This window comes from Chiloscyllium plagiosum, unplaced genomic scaffold (assembly GCF_037043375.1).
Source record: "Chiloscyllium plagiosum isolate Xiang-an unplaced genomic scaffold, Cpla_swu_hap1 HiC_scaffold_24, whole genome shotgun sequence".
NCBI classification, from domain to species: domain Eukaryota; kingdom Metazoa; phylum Chordata; class Chondrichthyes; order Orectolobiformes; family Hemiscylliidae; genus Chiloscyllium; species Chiloscyllium plagiosum.
This window is the reverse complement of record NW_028270162.1, coordinates 2,930,502-2,951,399: the sequence shown is the minus strand read 5'-3', so window position 1 is coordinate 2,951,399 and position 20,898 is coordinate 2,930,502. Positions and strand designations below refer to the sequence as shown.

Genomic DNA, 20,898 nt, shown 5'->3' with positions numbered 1-20,898 from the left:
CGTTACATTCTTGCCAATTAGACTCCCATCATACCATCACTTTTACACATCCCTTGTACACACTCCCCATTGCACCTCACATTTACACACTTCCATTACACTCTCACTTTTATGCAGTCCCTGTTACACACTCCGCTTACACCCTTGATTTTACACACTCCCCTTACACCCTTGATTTTACACACTCCCATTACACACTCGATTTTACACACTCCCCTTCCATCCTCATTTTTCCACACTCCTTACACACTCGCTTTTTGCACACTCCTCTTACACCCTCAGTTTTACACGCTCACCTTACACCCTCGCTTTTACACATCCCCATTACTTGCTCGATTTTGCACACTCCCCTTCCACCCTCGCTTTTACACACTCTCATTACGCCTTCACTTTTACACACTCCCCTGACACCCTCATATTTATGCAACCTCCTGACACCATCACATTTACACAATCCCATTACACTCTCGATTTTGCACACTCTCCTTGCACCCTCACTTTACACACTACGATTACACCCCACTTTTACATACTCCCATTACACCCTCGCTTTTAGACACTCCCCTTTACACACTCCCCATTACACCCTTGGTTTTACACAATTCGCTTACATCCTCGGTTTTACACAACCTCAATACACCATCACATTTACACACTCCCCTTACACTGTCACACTTACACATTTGCCTTACACCTTCCATTTTACACACTCCCCTTACACCCTCGCTTTTACACGCTCCCCTTACATCCTCAGTTTTACACGCTCGCCTTACACCCTCGCTTTTATACACTCGCATTACATCCTCACATTTACACACTCCCATTACATGTTCGATTTTACACACTCCCCTTCCACCCTTGTTTTTACACACTCCACATTACACCCTCGCTTTTTACACACTCCACATTACAAACTCACTTTTACACACTCCACATTACACCCTCACATTTACACACTCTCATTACATGCTCAATTTTGCACACTCCCCTTCCACCTTCACATTTACACACTCCATATTATATCCTCATTTTTATACACTTCACATTACACCCTCATTTTTGCACAATCCCATTAACTCCTCACATTTACACACTCTCATTACACCTTCACATTTACATAATCCCCTTACACCTTCATTTTTACACACTCCCCTTACATCCTCACTTTTACACACTTCCATTGCACCATCGCTTTTACATAATCCCATTACTCCCTCACTTTTACACACTCCACATTACACCCTCACATTTACACAGTCCCATTATATGCTCGATTTTGCACACTCCCCTTCCACCCTCACATTTACACACTCCATATTACACCCTCGTTTTTACACACTCCACATTACACCCTCATTTTCGCACACCCACATTACAGCCTCACATTTACACACTCCCATTACACCCTCGTTTTTACACGCTCCCCTTGCACCCTCACTTTTACACATTCCCATTACACTCTCACATTTACACTTCTTTTACACTCTCGCTTTTAAACACCCCATTACACACTCGTTTTTACACACTCCCCTTACATCCTTGCTTTTACACACTTCCATTGCACCTTCGCTTTTACACACTCCCTGTTACATCCTTGCCAGTGACAGACTCTCATTATAACCTGGCTTTTACACACTCCCCTTTACACACTCCACATTACACCCTCTCTTTAACACACTCCCATTGCACCCTCACATTTACACACTTCCATTACACTCTCGCTTTTACACAGTCCCTGTTACACAATCCCCATTACACCCTTGGTTTTACACATTCCGCCTATACCCTCGATTTTACACACTCCCATTACACACTCGATTTTCCACACTCCCCTTCCACTCTTGCTTTTCCACACTCCCATTACACCCTCGCTTTTACACACTCCCCGACACCCTCACTTTTATATAATCCTATTACACCCTCACTTTAAACATTTCCATTACTTGCACAATTTTGCGCACACCCCTTCCACACTCGCTTTTACACACGCCACATTACACCCTCGCTTTTACACACTCCCCTGACACCCTCACATTTACACAGTCCCAGTACATGCTCAATTTTGCACACTCCCCTTCCACACTCACTTTTCCACACTCCCCTTACACCCTCACTTTTTGCACACTCCCCTTCCACCCTCAGGTTTACACGCTGTCATTACACCCTCATTTTGCATGCTCCACATTACACACTCCCATTACACCCTAGCTTTTATATACTCCCCTGACACCCTTGCCTTTACACGCTCCGATTACACACTCACTTTTACACACTTCCATTGCACCCTCGCTTTTACACACTCCCCTTTACACATTCCCCATTACACCCCTGGTTTTACACAATTCCCTTACATCCTCGGTTTTACACAACCTCAATATACCATCACATTTACACACTCCCCTTACACCTTCCATTTTACACACTCCCCTTACACCCTCACTTTTACAATCTCCCCTTACAACCTCGGTTTTACACGCTCACCTTACACCCTCGCTTTTATACACTCGCATTACACCCGCACATTTACACACTCCAATTACATGCTTGATTTTGCACACTCCCCTTCCACCTTCGCTTTTACATACTCCCCTTCCACACTTGCTTTTAGACACTCCATATTACACCCTCATTTTTACACACATCCATTGCACAGTCGCTTTTACACGCTCCCTGTTACATCCTTGCCAATTACAGACTCCCATTACACCCTCTCTTTAACACACTCCCATTGCACCCTCACATTTACACACTCCCCTTACATCCTCACTTTTACACACTCCACATTACACCCTCTTTTTTGCACACTCCACATTACACCCGCACATTTACACACTCCCATTACCCCCTCATTTTTACACGCTCCCCTTGCACCCTTGCTTTTACACACTCCCCCACACCCTCACATTTATACACTCCCCTTCCACACTCACACTTACATAATCCCATTACACCCTCACATTTACACACTTCTTTTACACTCTCGCTTTTAAACACCCTCATTACGCCCTCATTTTTACACGCTCCCCTTGCACCCTTGCTTTTACACACTCCCCCTACACCCTCACATTTACACACTCCCCTTACACCCTCGTTTTTACACACTCCATATTACACCCTCGTTTTTACACACTCCACATTACACCCTCACATTTACACACTCCCATTACCCCCTCATTTTTACATGCTCCCCTTGCACCCTTGCTTTTACACACTCCCCCAGATCCTCACATTTATACACTCCCCTTCCACACTCACACTTACATAATCCCATTACACCCTCACATTCACTGTTACACTCTCGCTTTTAAACACCCCCATTACACCCTCATTTTTACACACTCCCCTTACATCCTCGCTTTTACACATTCCCCTGACACCCTCATATTTACACAATCCCATTACACCCTCGATTTTGCACACTCCCCTTGCACCATTGCTTTTACACACCCTCACTTTTACACACTTCCTTTGCACCCTCGCTTTTACAGACTCCTCGTTACATCCTTACCAATTACAGACTCCCATTATACCCTCACTTTTACAGACTCCCCTTTACACACTCCCCATTACACTCTTGGTTTTACACAATTCCCTTACATCTTCGGTTTTACACAATCTCAATACATCGTCACATTTACACACTCCCCTTACACCTTCCATTTTACACACTCCCCTTACACCCTCGCTTTTACAATCTCCCCTTACAACCTCGGTTTTACACGCTCACCTTACACCCTCGCTTTTATACACTCGCATTACACCCGCACATTTACCCACTCCCATTACATGTTTGATTTTGCATACTCCCCTTTCACCCTCGTTTTTACACACTCCACATTACACCCTCGTTTTTACACGCTACCCTTGCACCCTTGCTTTTACACATTCCAATTACACCCTCACATTTACACAATCCAATTACACTCTCACTTTAACCCACTCTCATTACACCTTCACATGTACACACTCCATTTACACCCTCGCTTTAACATACTCCCCCCATACACCCTCGATTTTACACACTCCCCTTACACCCGTGCTTTTACACGCTCCCTTTACACCCTACATTTACACTCCCCCCACACCTGCATATTTACACACTCCTCTTACACCCTCGATTTTACCCACTCCCATTACACACTCCACATTACACCCTCGCTTTTACACACTCCACATTACACCCTCATATTTACACAGTCCCATTACATGCTCGATTTTGCACACTCCCCTTCCACCCTCACTTTTACACACTTCATATTACACCCTCGTTTTTACACACTCCACATTACACACTCCCATTACATCCTCACATTTACACACTCATATTACAACCTCACATTTACACAATCCAATTATACCCCCATGCTTACACACTCTCATTACACCATCACATTTACACACTCCATTTACACCCTCGCTTTAACATACTCCCCTTACACCCTCGATTTTACACTCTCCCCTTACACCTGTGCTTTTACACGCTCCCCTTACACCCTCACTTTTACACACTCCCCCTACATCCTCACATTTACATACTCCCTTTATACCCTCACATTTACACGCTCCCATTACAACCTCACATTTACACACTCCTCTTACACACTTGCCTTTACGCACTCCCCTTACACCTTTGCTTTTACATAATCCCATTACACCCTTGCTTTTGCACACTCCCCCTACACCCTCACATTTACACATTCCCTTTATATCCTCACATTTACACGGTCCCATTTCACCCTCATATTTACACACTCCCCTTCCACCCTCGTTTTTCCACACTCCCATCACACCCTCATATTTTGCACACACCCATTACATCTTTGATTTTACGCACTTGCCTTACACCCTCGCTTTTACACACTCCCCTGACAACCTCACTTTTACACACTCCTATTAACCCCTCGCTTTTTCACATTTACACACTTACATTACACTCTCGCTTTTACGCAGTCCCTGTTACACACTCCCCATTACACCCTTGGTTTTACACCATCGATTCTACACAATCCCCTTACATCCTCGGTTTTACACAACCTCAATACACTCTCACATTTACACTCTCCACTTACACCCTCATCTACACACTCCCCATACACACTTGCTTTTTACACACTCCCCTTAAACCCTCGGTTTTGCATGCTAACCTTACACCCTCTTTTTTACACACTCCACCTTACACCCTCGCTTTTACACCTTCACTTTACACACTCCCCTTACACCCTCGGTTTTACACACTCCCCTTACACCCTCACTTTTACACACTTTGCTGACACTCTCACATTTACACAATCCCATTACACCCTCACATTTATACACTCCCATTACACCCTCACATTTACACACTCGCCATACACCCTCACATTTACACACTCCCATTACACCCTCACACTTACACACTCCCATGACATGCTCAATTTTGCACACTCCCTTTCCACCCTCACTTTTACACACTCCCATTAAACCATCACGTTTACACACTCTCATTACACCTTCACATTTACACACTCCCTTTACACCCTCGCTTTTACACATTCCCTTTACACCCTCACATTTACACACTCCCATTGCACCCTCACATTTACACACTTCCATTACACTCTCGCTTTTATGCAGTCCCTGTTACACATTCCCCATTACACCCTTGGTTTTACACGTTTTGCCTACACCCTCGATTTTACACACTCCCCTTACATCCTCGGTTTTACACAATCTCAATACACCCTCACATTTACGCGCTCCCCTTACACCTTCACTTTTACATAATCCCATTACACCCTCACTTTTTACACATTCCCATTATACCCTCGCTTTTGCACACTCCATTTCCACCCTCGCTTTTCCACACTCTCCTTCCACTCTCGCTTTTTGCACACTCCACTTACACTATCGGTTTTACACACTCACCTTCCTCCCTCGCTTTTTCACACTCTCATTACACCCTGTCTTTTTGCACACTCCCATTACACCCTCACATTTGCATACTCCCATTGCACACTCACATTACACACTCACATTTACATAATTCTATTACACCATCACATTTACACACTCCTCTTACACCCTCGATTTTGCACAAACTCAATACACCCTTGTTTTTACAAATTCCCATTACACGCTCGGCTTTGCACACTCGCATTCCACCTTCACATTTACACACTCCCATTACACACTTGCTTTTTGCACACTCCCCTTACATCCTCAGTTTTACACACTCGCCTTACACCCTCGCTTTTACACGCTTCCATTAAACCTTCGCTTTTACACAATCCCATTATACCCTCATGTTTACACACTCTCATTACACCTTCACATTTACACACTCCCCTTACACACTCGTTTTTACACATTCCCATTGCACCCTCACATTGATACATTTCCTTTACACTCACGCTTTTACACACTCTCATTATACCCTCACATTTACACACTCCACTTACACCCTTGCTTTTACACACGCCACATTACACCCTCGCTTTTACACACTCCCCTGACACCCTCACATTTACACAGTCCCAGTACATGCTCAATTTTGCACACTCCCCTTCCACACTCACTTTTCCACACTCCCCTTACACCCTCACTTTTTGCACACTCCCCTTCCACCCTCAGGTTTACACGCTGTCATTACACCCTCATTTTGCATGCTCCACATTACACACTCCCATTACACCCTCGCTTTTATATACTCCCCTGACACCCTTGCCTTTACATGCTCCGATTACACACTCACTTTTACACACTTCCATTGCACCCTCGCTTTTACACACTCCCCTTTACACACTCCCCATTACACCCCTGGTTTTACACAATTCCCTTACATCCTCGGTTTTACACAACCTCAATATACCATCACATTTACACACTCCCCTTACACCTTCCATTTTACACACTCCCCTTACACCCTCACTTTTACAATCTCCCCTTACAACCTCGGTTTTACACGCTCACCTTACACCCTCGCTTTTATACACTCGCATTACACCCGCACATTTACACACTCCAATTACATGCTTGATTTTGCACACTCCCCTTCCACCTTCGCTTTTACATACTCCCCTTCCACACTTGCTTTTAGACACTCCATATTACACCCTCATTTTTACACACATCCATTGCACAGTCGCTTTTACACGCTCCCTGTTACATCCTTGCCAATTACAGACTCCCATTACACCCTCTCTTTAACACACTCCCATTGCACCCTCACATTTACACACTCCCCTTACATCCTCACTTTTACACACTCCACATTACACCCTCGTTTTTGCACACTCCACATTACACCCGCACATTTACACACTCCCATTACCCCCTCATTTTTACACGCTCCCCTTGCACCCTTGCTTTTACACACTCCCCCACACCCTCACATTTATACACTCCCCTTCCACACTCACACTTACATAATCCCATTACACCCTCACATTTACACACTTCTTTTACACTCTCGCTTTTAAACACCCTCATTACGCCCTCATTTTTACACGCTCCCCTTGCACCCTTGCTTTTACACACTCCCCCTACACCCTCACATTTACACACTCCCCTTACACCCTCGTTTTTACACACTCCATATTACACCCTCGTTTTTACACACTCCACATTACACCCTCACATTTACACACTCCCATTACCCCCTCATTTTTACATGCTCCCCTTGCACCCTTGCTTTTACACACTCCCCCAGATCCTCACATTTATACACTCCCCTTCCACACTCACACTTACATAATCCTATTACACCCTCACATTTACACACTTCTGTTACACTCTCGCTTTTAAACACCCCCATTACACCCTCATTTTTACACACTCCCCTTACATCCTCGCTTTTACACATTCCCCTGACACCCTCATATTTACACAATCCCATTACACCCTCGATTTTGCACACTCCCCTTGCACCATTGCTTTTACACGCTCTGAATACACCCTCACTTTTACACACTTCCTTTGCACCCTCGCTTTTACAGACTCCTCGTTACATCCTTACCAATTACAGACTCCCATTATACCCTCACTTTTACAGACTCCCCTTTACACACTCCCCATTACACTCTTGGTTTTACACAATTCCCTTACATCCTCGGTTTTACACAATCTCAATACATCGTCACATTTACACACTCCCCTTACACCTTCCATTTTACACACTCCCCTTACACCCTCGCTTTTACAATCTCCCCTTACAACCTCGGTTTTACACGCTCACCTTACACCCTCGCTTTTATACACTCGCATTACACCCGCACATTTACACACTCCCATTACATGTTTGATTTTGCACACTCCCCTTCCACCCTTGCTTTTATACACTCCCCTTTCACCCTCGTTTTTACACACTCCACATTACACCCTCGTTTTTACACGCTCCCCTTGCACCCTTGCTTTTACACACTTCCATTACACTCTCGCTTTTACACAGTCCCTGTTACACAATCCCCATTACACCCTTGGTTTTACACATTCCGCCTATACCCTCAATTTTACACACTCCCATTACACACTCGATTTTCCACACTCCCCTTCCACTCTTGCTTTTCCACACTCCCATTACACCCTCGCTTTTACACACTCCCCGACACCCTCACTTTTATATAATCCTATTACACCCTCACTTTAAACATTTCCATTACTTGCACAATTTTGCACACTCCCCTTCCACACTCGCTTTTACACACGCCACATTACACCCTCGCTTTTACACACTCCCCTGACACCCTCACATTTACACAGTCCCAGTACATGCTCAATTTTGCACACTCCCCTTCCACACTCACTTTTCCACACTCCCCTTACACCCTCACTTTTTGCACACTCCCCTTCCACCCTCAGGTTTACACGCTGTCATTACACCCTCATTTTGCATGCTCCACATTACACACTCCCATTACACCCTAGCTTTTATATACTCCCCTGACACCCTTGCCTTTACACGCTCCGATTACACACTCACTTTTACACACTTCCATTGCACCCTCGCTTTTACACACTCCCCTTTACACATTCCCCATTACACCCCTGGTTTTACACAATTCCCTTACATCCTCGGTTTTACACAACCTCAATATACCATCACATTTACACACTCCCCTTACACCTTCCATTTTACACACTCCCCTTACACCCTCACTTTTACAATCTCCCCTTACAACCTCGGTTTTACACGCTCACCTTACACCCTCGCTTTTATACACTCGCATTACACCCGCACATTTACACACTCCAATTACATGCTTGATTTTGCACACTCCCCTTCCACCTTCGCTTTTACATACTCCCCTTCCACACTTGCTTTTAGACACTCCATATTACACCCTCATTTTTACACACATCCATTGCACAGTCGCTTTTACACGCTCCCTGTTACATCCTTGCCAATTACAGACTCCCATTACACCCTCTCTTTAACACACTCCCATTGCACCCTCACATTTACACACTCCCCTTACATCCTCACTTTTACACACTCCACATTACACCCTCTTTTTTGCACACTCCACATTACACCCGCACATTTACACACTCCCATTACCCCCTCATTTTTACACGCTCCCCTTGCACCCTTGCTTTTACACACTCCCCCACACCCTCACATTTATACACTCCCCTTCCACACTCACACTTACATAATCCCATTACACCCTCACATTTACACACTTCTTTTACACTCTCGCTTTTAAACACCCTCATTACGCCCTCATTTTTACACGCTCCCCTTGCACCCTTGCTTTTACACACTCCCCCTACACCCTCACATTTACACACTCCCCTTACACCCTCGTTTTTACACACTCCATATTACACCCTCGTTTTTACACACTCCACATTACACCCTCACATTTACACACTCCCATTACCCCCTCATTTTTACATGCTCCCCTTGCACCCTTGCTTTTACACACTCCCCCAGATCCTCACATTTATACACTCCCCTTCCACACTCACACTTACATAATCCCATTACACCCTCACATTCACTGTTACACTCTCGCTTTTAAACACCCCCATTACACCCTCATTTTTACACACTCCCCTTACATCCTCGCTTTTACACATTCCCCTGACACCCTCATATTTACACAATCCCATTACACCCTCGATTTTGCACACTCCCCTTGCACCATTGCTTTTACACACCCTCACTTTTACACACTTCCTTTGCACCCTCGCTTTTACAGACTCCTCGTTACATCCTTACCAATTACAGACTCCCATTATACCCTCACTTTTACAGACTCCCCTTTACACACTCCCCATTACACTCTTGGTTTTACACAATTCCCTTACATCTTCGGTTTTACACAATCTCAATACATCGTCACATTTACACACTCCCCTTACACCTTCCATTTTACACACTCCCCTTACACCCTCGCTTTTACAATCTCCCCTTACAACCTCGGTTTTACACGCTCACCTTACACCCTCGCTTTTATACACTCGCATTACACCCGCACATTTACCCACTCCCATTACATGTTTGATTTTGCATACTCCCCTTTCACCCTCGTTTTTACACACTCCACATTACACCCTCGTTTTTACACGCTACCCTTGCACCCTTGCTTTTACACATTCCAATTACACCCTCACATTTACACAATCCAATTACACTCTCACTTTAACCCACTCTCATTACACCTTCACATGTACACACTCCATTTACACCCTCGCTTTAACATACTCCCCCCATACACCCTCGATTTTACACACTCCCCTTACACCCGTGCTTTTACACGCTCCCTTTACACCCTACATTTACACTCCCCCCACACCTGCATATTTACACACTCCTCTTACACCCTCGATTTTACCCACTCCCATTACACACTCCACATTACACCCTCGCTTTTACACACTCCACATTACACCCTCATATTTACACAGTCCCATTACATGCTCGATTTTGCACACTCCCCTTCCACCCTCACTTTTACACACTTCATATTACACCCTCGTTTTTACACACTCCACATTACACACTCCCATTACATCCTCACATTTACACACTCATATTACAACCTCACATTTACACAATCCAATTATACCCCCATGCTTACACACTCTCATTACACCATCACATTTACACACTCCATTTACACCCTCGCTTTAACATACTCCCCTTACACCCTCGATTTTACACTCTCCCCTTACACCTGTGCTTTTACACGCTCCCCTTACACCCTCACTTTTACACACTCCCCCTACATCCTCACATTTACATACTCCCTTTATACCCTCACATTTACACGCTCCCATTACAACCTCACATTTACACACTCCTCTTACACACTTGCCTTTACGCACTCCCCTTACACCTTTGCTTTTACATAATCCCATTACACCCTTGCTTTTGCACACTCCCCCTACACCCTCACATTTACACATTCCCTTTATATCCTCACATTTACACGGTCCCATTTCACCCTCATATTTACACACTCCCCTTCCACCCTCGTTTTTCCACACTCCCATCACACCCTCATATTTTGCACACACCCATTACATCTTTGATTTTACGCACTTGCCTTACACCCTCGCTTTTACACACTCCCCTGACAACCTCACTTTTACACACTCCTATTAACCCCTCGCTTTTTCACATTTACACACTTACATTACACTCTCGCTTTTACGCAGTCCCTGTTACACACTCCCCATTACACCCTTGGTTTTACACCATCGATTCTACACAATCCCCTTACATCCTCGGTTTTACACAACCTCAATACACTCTCACATTTACACTCTCCACTTACACCCTCATCTACACACTCCCCATACACACTTGCTTTTTACACACTCCCCTTAAACCCTCGGTTTTGCATGCTAACCTTACACCCTCTTTTTTACACACTCCACCTTACACCCTCGCTTTTACACCTTCACTTTACACACTCCCCTTACACCCTCGGTTTTACACACTCCCCTTACACCCTCACTTTTACACACTTTGCTGACACTCTCACATTTACACAATCCCATTACACCCTCACATTTATACACTCCCATTACACCCTCACATTTACACACTCGCCATACACCCTCACATTTACACACTCCCATTACACCCTCACACTTACACACTCCCATGACATGCTCAATTTTGCACACTCCCTTTCCACCCTCACTTTTACACACTCCCATTAAACCATCACGTTTACACACTCTCATTACACCTTCACATTTACACACTCCCTTTACACCCTCGCTTTTACACATTCCCTTTACACCCTCACATTTACACACTCCCATTGCACCCTCACATTTACACACTTCCATTACACTCTCGCTTTTATGCAGTCCCTGTTACACATTCCCCATTACACCCTTGGTTTTACACGTTTTGCCTACACCCTCGATTTTACACACTCCCCTTACATCCTCGGTTTTACACAATCTCAATACACCCTCACATTTACGCGCTCCCCTTACACCTTCACTTTTACATAATCCCATTACACCCTCACTTTTTACACATTCCCATTATACCCTCGCTTTTGCACACTCCATTTCCACCCTCGCTTTTCCACACTCTCCTTCCACTCTCGCTTTTTGCACACTCCACTTACACTATCGGTTTTACACACTCACCTTCCTCCCTCGCTTTTTCACACTCTCATTACACCCTGTCTTTTTGCACACTCCCATTACACCCTCACATTTGCATACTCCCATTGCACACTCACATTACACACTCACATTTACATAATTCTATTACACCATCACATTTACACACTCCTCTTACACCCTCGATTTTGCACAAACTCAATACACCCTTGTTTTTACAAATTCCCATTACACGCTCGGCTTTGCACACTCGCATTCCACCTTCACATTTACACACTCCCATTACACACTTGCTTTTTGCACACTCCCCTTACATCCTCAGTTTTACACACTCGCCTTACACCCTCGCTTTTACACGCTTCCATTAAACCTTCGCTTTTACACAATCCCATTATACCCTCATGTTTACACACTCTCATTACACCTTCACATTTACACACTCCCCTTACACACTCGTTTTTACACATTCCCATTGCACCCTCACATTGATACATTTCCTTTACACTCACGCTTTTACACACTCTCATTATACCCTCACATTTACACACTCCACTTACACCCTTGCTTTTACACACGCCACATTACACCCTCGCTTTTACACACTCCCCTGACACCCTCACATTTACACAGTCCCAGTACATGCTCAATTTTGCACACTCCCCTTCCACACTCACTTTTCCACACTCCCCTTACACCCTCACTTTTTGCACACTCCCCTTCCACCCTCAGGTTTACACGCTGTCATTACACCCTCATTTTGCATGCTCCACATTACACACTCCCATTACACCCTCGCTTTTATATACTCCCCTGACACCCTTGCCTTTACATGCTCCGATTACACACTCACTTTTACACACTTCCATTGCACCCTCGCTTTTACACACTCCCCTTTACACACTCCCCATTACACCCCTGGTTTTACACAATTCCCTTACATCCTCGGTTTTACACAACCTCAATATACCATCACATTTACACACTCCCCTTACACCTTCCATTTTACACACTCCCCTTACACCCTCACTTTTACAATCTCCCCTTACAACCTCGGTTTTACACGCTCACCTTACACCCTCGCTTTTATACACTCGCATTACACCCGCACATTTACACACTCCAATTACATGCTTGATTTTGCACACTCCCCTTCCACCTTCGCTTTTACATACTCCCCTTCCACACTTGCTTTTAGACACTCCATATTACACCCTCATTTTTACACACATCCATTGCACAGTCGCTTTTACACGCTCCCTGTTACATCCTTGCCAATTACAGACTCCCATTACACCCTCTCTTTAACACACTCCCATTGCACCCTCACATTTACACACTCCCCTTACATCCTCACTTTTACACACTCCACATTACACCCTCGTTTTTGCACACTCCACATTACACCCGCACATTTACACACTCCCATTACCCCCTCATTTTTACACGCTCCCCTTGCACCCTTGCTTTTACACACTCCCCCACACCCTCACATTTATACACTCCCCTTCCACACTCACACTTACATAATCCCATTACACCCTCACATTTACACACTTCTTTTACACTCTCGCTTTTAAACACCCTCATTACGCCCTCATTTTTACACGCTCCCCTTGCACCCTTGCTTTTACACACTCCCCCTACACCCTCACATTTACACACTCCCCTTACACCCTCGTTTTTACACACTCCATATTACACCCTCGTTTTTACACACTCCACATTACACCCTCACATTTACACACTCCCATTACCCCCTCATTTTTACATGCTCCCCTTGCACCCTTGCTTTTACACACTCCCCCAGATCCTCACATTTATACACTCCCCTTCCACACTCACACTTACATAATCCTATTACACCCTCACATTTACACACTTCTGTTACACTCTCGCTTTTAAACACCCCCATTACACCCTCATTTTTACACACTCCCCTTACATCCTCGCTTTTACACATTCCCCTGACACCCTCATATTTACACAATCCCATTACACCCTCGATTTTGCACACTCCCCTTGCACCATTGCTTTTACACGCTCTGAATACACCCTCACTTTTACACACTTCCTTTGCACCCTCGCTTTTACAGACTCCTCGTTACATCCTTACCAATTACAGACTCCCATTATACCCTCACTTTTACAGACTCCCCTTTACACACTCCCCATTACACTCTTGGTTTTACACAATTCCCTTACATCCTCGGTTTTACACAATCTCAATACATCGTCACATTTACACACTCCCCTTACACCTTCCATTTTACACACTCCCCTTACACCCTCGCTTTTACAATCTCCCCTTACAACCTCGGTTTTACACGCTCACCTTACACCCTCGCTTTTATACACTCGCATTACACCCGCACATTTACACACTCCCATTACATGTTTGATTTTGCACACTCCCCTTCCACCCTTGCTTTTATACACTCCCCTTTCACCCTCGTTTTTACACACTCCACATTACACCCTCGTTTTTACACGCTCCCCTTGCACCCTTGCTTTTACACATTCCAATTACACCCTCACATTTACACAATCCAATTACACTCTCACGTTTACACACTCTCATTACACCTTCACATGTACACACTCCATTTACACCCTCGCTTTAACATACTCCCCCCATACACCCTCGATTTTACACACTCCCCTTACACCCGTGCTTTTCCACGCTCCCTTTACACCCTACATTTACACTCCCCCCACACCTGCATATTTACACACTCCTCTTACACCCTCGATTTTACCCACTCCCATTACACACTCCACATTACACCCTCGCTTTTACACACTCCACATTACACCCTCATATTTACACAGTCCCATTACATGCTCGATTTTGCACACTCCCCTTCCACCCTCACTTTTACACACTTCATATTACACCCTCGTTTTTACACACTCCACATTACACACTCCCATTACATCCTCACATTTACACACTCATATTACAACCTCACATTTACACAATCCAATTACACCCCCATGCTTACACACTCTCATTACACCATCACATTTACACACTCTATTTACACCCTCGCTTTAACATACTCCCCTTACACCCTCGATTTTACACTCTCCCCTTACACCTGTGCTTTTACACGCTCCCCTTACACCCTCACTTTTACACACTCCCCCTACATCCTCACATTTACATACTCCCTTTATACCCTCACATTTACACGCTCCCATTACAACCTCACATTTACACACTCCTCTTACACACTTGCCTTTACGCACTCCCCTTACACCTTTGCTTTTACATAATCCCATTACACCCTTGCTTTTGCACACTCCCCCTACACCCTCACATTTACACATTCCCTTTATATCCTCACATTTACACGGTCCCATTTCACCCTCATATTTACACACTCCCCTTCCACCCTCGTTTTTCCACACTCCCATCACACCCTCATATTTTGCACACACCCATTACATCTTTGATTTTACGCACTTGCCTTACACCCTCGCTTTTACACACTCCCCTGACAACCTCACTTTTACACACTCCTGTTAACCCCTCGCTTTTTCACATTTACACACTTACATTACACTCTCGCTTTTACGCAGTCCCTGTTACACACTCCCCATTACACCCTTGGTTTTACACCATCGATTCTACACAATCCCCTTACATCCTCGGTTTTACACAACCTCAATACACCCTCACATTTACACTCTCCACTTACACCCTCATCTACACACTCCCCATACACACTTGCTTTTTACACACTCCCCTTAAACCCTCGGTTTTGCATGCTAACCTTACACCCTCTTTTTTACACACTCCACCTTACACCCTCGCTTTTACACCTTCACTTTACACACTCCCCTTACACCCTCGGTTTTACACACTCCCCTTACACCCTCACTTTTACACACTTTGCTGACACTCTCACATTTACACAATCCCATTACACCCTCACATTTATACACTCCCATTACACCCTCACATTTACACACTCGCCATACACCCTCACATTTACACACTCCCATTACACCCTCACACTTACACACTCCCATGACATGCTCAATTTTGCACACTCCCTTTCCACCCTCACTTTTACACACTCCCATTAAACCATCACGTTTACACACTCTCATTACACCTTCACATTTACACACTCCCTTTACACCCTCGCTTTTACACATTCCCTTTACACCCTCACATTTACACACTCCCATTGCACCCTCACATTTACACACTTCCATTACACTCTCGCTTTTATGCAGTCCCTGTTACACATTCCCCATTACACCCTTGGTTTTACACGTTTTGCCTACACCCTCGATTTTACACACTCCCCTTACATCCTCGGTTTTACACAATCTCAATACACCCTCACATTTACGCGCTCCCCTTACACCTTCACTTTTACATAATCCCATTACACCCTCACTTTTTACACATTCCCATTATACCCTCGCTTTTGCACACTCCATTTCCACCCTCGCTTTTCCACACTCTCCTTCCACTCTCGCTTTTTGCACACTCCACTTACACTATCGGTTTTACACACTCACCTTCCTCCCTCGCTTTTTCACACTCTCATTACACCCTGTCTTTTTGCACACTCCCATTACACCCTCACATTTGCATACTCCCATTGCACACTCACATTACACACTCACATTTACATAATTCTATTACACCATCACATTTACACACTCCTCTTACACCCTCGATTTTGCACAAACTCAATACACCCTTGTTTTTACAAATTCCCATTACACGCTCGGCTTTGCACACTCGCATTCCACCTTCACATTTACACACTCCCATTACACACTTGCTTTTTGCACACTCCCCTTACATCCTCAGTTTTACACACTCGCCTTACACCCTCGCTTTTACACGCTTCCATTAAACCTTCGCTTTTACACAATCCCATTATACCCTCATGTTTACACACTCTCATTACACCTTCACATTTACACACTCCCCTTACACACTCGTTTTTACACATTCCCATTGCACCCTCACATTGATACATTTCCTTTACACTCACGCTTTTACACACTCTCATTATACCCTCACATTTACACACTCCACTTACACCCTGGCTTTTACACACTCCCACCATCAATTCCTATCGCCCCCCCCCCCCCCATTACAGTATGATGCCATATGATATAGGAGCAGAATGAGGCCATTCGGTCCATCGTGTCTGTCCCACTCTTTGATCATGGCTGATATGTTTGTCAGCCTCATTCTCCTGCCTCCTCCCTGTCACCCTTGACCCTCACATACCCCTTACATGTTGCTGTTACCCTCCCCCCATCCCCCAGAAACTGGATGGGGTTTATAACTTACAGCCAATCCCCTGTTGCTGGTGTGTGTCACAGTCCTCCAGGCTCCACCTTACCCAGAAAGGGACCAATGGCAGCGCGGGGCGGAGCTTGAGTCTTACCTTCAGAACCTGTTCGAGATTCTCCAGTTTGTCGTGCAGCAAGTTGTTCTTGAGCAACGCCAAATCCCGTTCCTGTGTCACCACAATCAGAGCTTCCTTCACCGGATCATACTCTGGTTTCACCTGAAGAGAAAATGCCATCACCAACGTGCATTTATATAGCCTCCTGAATGCAGTGCAACATTGGAAGGTGCTTACTAGGAGCGTTGGCCCAGAGCTACGGGGTGATATCTCAGACATGTGATGGTCAGGGACAGGGTGGGTTTCTGAATAGATGGGGGATGGGAATGCTGGAGCCTTGGGCTCAGGGAAGTGCAGAGCAGGACAGCAAGGACAGAGCTGCGACAATCAGCACGAGTCAGAGATCTGAGAGGGCTGGGTGTTTTGGAGGGGATTATGGGGCTTTGGGGGGAGTTTGAAAGCAAAGATGAGATGACGAGAGTAAACTGCTGCTTGACGAGGAGCCGGAGTCAGTCAGAGAGTACAGGAATGTCGAGGGGATTCGGACCCACCATGTGGGAAGGGATGAGCAGTAGGGTTTGGGGTGGGTTCAAGCTGATGGTGGACAGAGTGTGTGTGGGACAGCAGCAAGGAGCATGCTTGACCTGGAAATAACAAAGGTAGAGGTGATGGTTTCAGCAGTCGATCAGCTGGATCAGAGTGGAGTTGGATAACATGGTGAAGGTGGGAGAAATCCCCTTCAGAAATGGAGAGAAGGTGGGTTTGGGAGCTCCCCTTTGGGTCAGATAGGATGGGGGGAGAACCTGCATAAAGACATCAGGGACTTTAATGGGATCCACCTCCCAGGGTCACAGCGTTATTACAGTACAGGCGGAGGCTATTCAGCCCATTGTGCCTGGACTGGATTGTTAAATGGACATCACTAATTGTTAATAAAGTTATTGTTGAGTGAGTAAGTTATAGTCAGGTTGTGTTGTACTTCTGAACTGGACAAAAACTACGACACTTAGAAAGCAGGGAGTGTCTGGGTGTAAGATGGGAATGTTCTCAGCACGGACTCAGTCACTGCTCAGCGAACATCCTTTCCATACAACAGCTCAAAACAAAATCACAAACAGCCACTTCCGATGGAGAAAGCAGCCCATTAACCTCCTTCAGAACTGAGAGCAAGTCTTCTACCGAGACAGCTGCAGCACAGAAAGAGGCCATTCAGCCCCCCAACCCCCACCCACACCCCGGCTGTCCTGTACTGTCCCTGGCGCAGGCAGTGACTCCTCTGGAATAGGAGGGAACAGTCATGTGGAGAACTGATTGTCTCTCCTCAGGTCTCTCTCCATTGGGGAGAGCTGCTACATTCACCCCTGGGGGTGATCCCCTCGGTTGTTCGGAGCTGTGTAATCCGGTAGTTCCAGACTGTGAGGGTGAGGAGGAAATACCTGCTCATACTGGAGAATCTGTGACAGCACAGGAGCCCGGAACGTCCAGTCACACTTCTCATGAAGAATTTCCTTCAGCTCATTCTCCTGAGGAAAGACAAAACACAATTCAGCTTTTACCAGAGCAGCGCAGTCAGTCAGGGAGTACAGTCACACCCACACCCCCACACAGACAGGGAGTACAGTAACACCCACACCCCCACACAGACAGGGAGTACAGTCACACCCAAACCCCCACACAGACAGGGAGTACAGTCACACCCACACCCCCACACAGACAGGGAGTACAGTCACACCCACACCCCCACACAGACAGGGAGTACAGTCACACCCAAACCCCCACACAGACAGGGAGTACAGTCACACCCACACCCCCACACAGACAGGGAGTACAGTCACACCCACACCCCCACACAGACAGGGAGTACAGTCACACCCAAACCCCCACACAGACAGGGAGTACAGTCACACCCACACCCCCACACAGACAGGGAGTACAGTCACACCCAAACCCCCACACAGACAGGGAGTACAGTCACACCCACACCCCCACACAGACAGGGAGTACAGTCACACCCACACCCCCACACAGACAGGGAGTACAGTCACACCCACACCCCCACACAGACAGGGAGTACAGTCACACCCAAACCCCCACACAGACAGGGAGTACAGTCACACCCACACCCCCGCACAGACAGGGAGTACTGTCACACCCACACCCCCGCACAGACAGGGAGTACTGTCACACCCACACCGCCGCACAGACAGGGAGTACAGTCACACCCACACCCCCACACAGACAGGGAGTACAGTCACACCCACACCCCCACACAGACAGGGAGTACAGTCACACCCACACCCCCGCACAGACAGGGAGTACAGTCACACCCACACCCCCGCACAGATAGGGAGTACAGTCACACCCACACCCCCGCACAGACAGGGAGTACAGTAACACCCACACCCCCGCACAGACAGGGAGTACGGTCACACCCACACCCCCGCACAGACAGGGAGTACGGTCACACCCACACCCCCGCACAGACAGGGAGTACAGTCACACCCACAACCCCGCACAGACAGGGAGTACAGTCACACCCACACCCCCGCACAGACAGGGAGTACAGTCACACCCACACCCCCGCACAGACAGGGAGTACAGTCACACCCACACCCCCGCACAGACAGGGAGTACAGTCACACCCACACCCCCACACAGACAGGGAGTACAGTCACACCCACACCCCCGCACAGACAGGGAGTACAGTCACACCCACACCCCCGCACAGACAGGGAGTACAGTCACACCCACACCCCCGCACAGACAGGGAGTACAGTAACACCCACACCCCCGCACAGACAGGGAGTACAGTCACACCCACACCCCCTCACAGACAGGGAGTACGGTCACACCCACACCCCCGCACAGACAGGGAGTACTGTCACACCCACACCGCCGCACAGACAGGGAGTACAGTCACACCCACACCGCCGCACAGACA

General features: G+C 46.3%; 1 protein-coding gene across 1 annotated transcript in view; it reads right to left on the bottom strand.

Moving 5' to 3' along the window:
* LOC148145348 (peripheral-type benzodiazepine receptor-associated protein 1-like) overlaps positions 1–20,898 on the bottom strand; it is a 98,380-nt gene that overhangs the window by 21,002 nt on the left and 56,480 nt on the right. Inside the window, exons 3-4 of the mRNA XM_087999790.1 lie at positions 19,394–19,480; positions 17,997–18,119 (exon numbers count right to left, since the gene is read on the bottom strand). Of these exons, the coding sequence (XP_087855916.1) occupies positions 17,997–18,119; positions 19,394–19,480 (210 nt within the window). The remainder of the gene's footprint in view (positions 1–17,996; positions 18,120–19,393; positions 19,481–20,898) is intronic.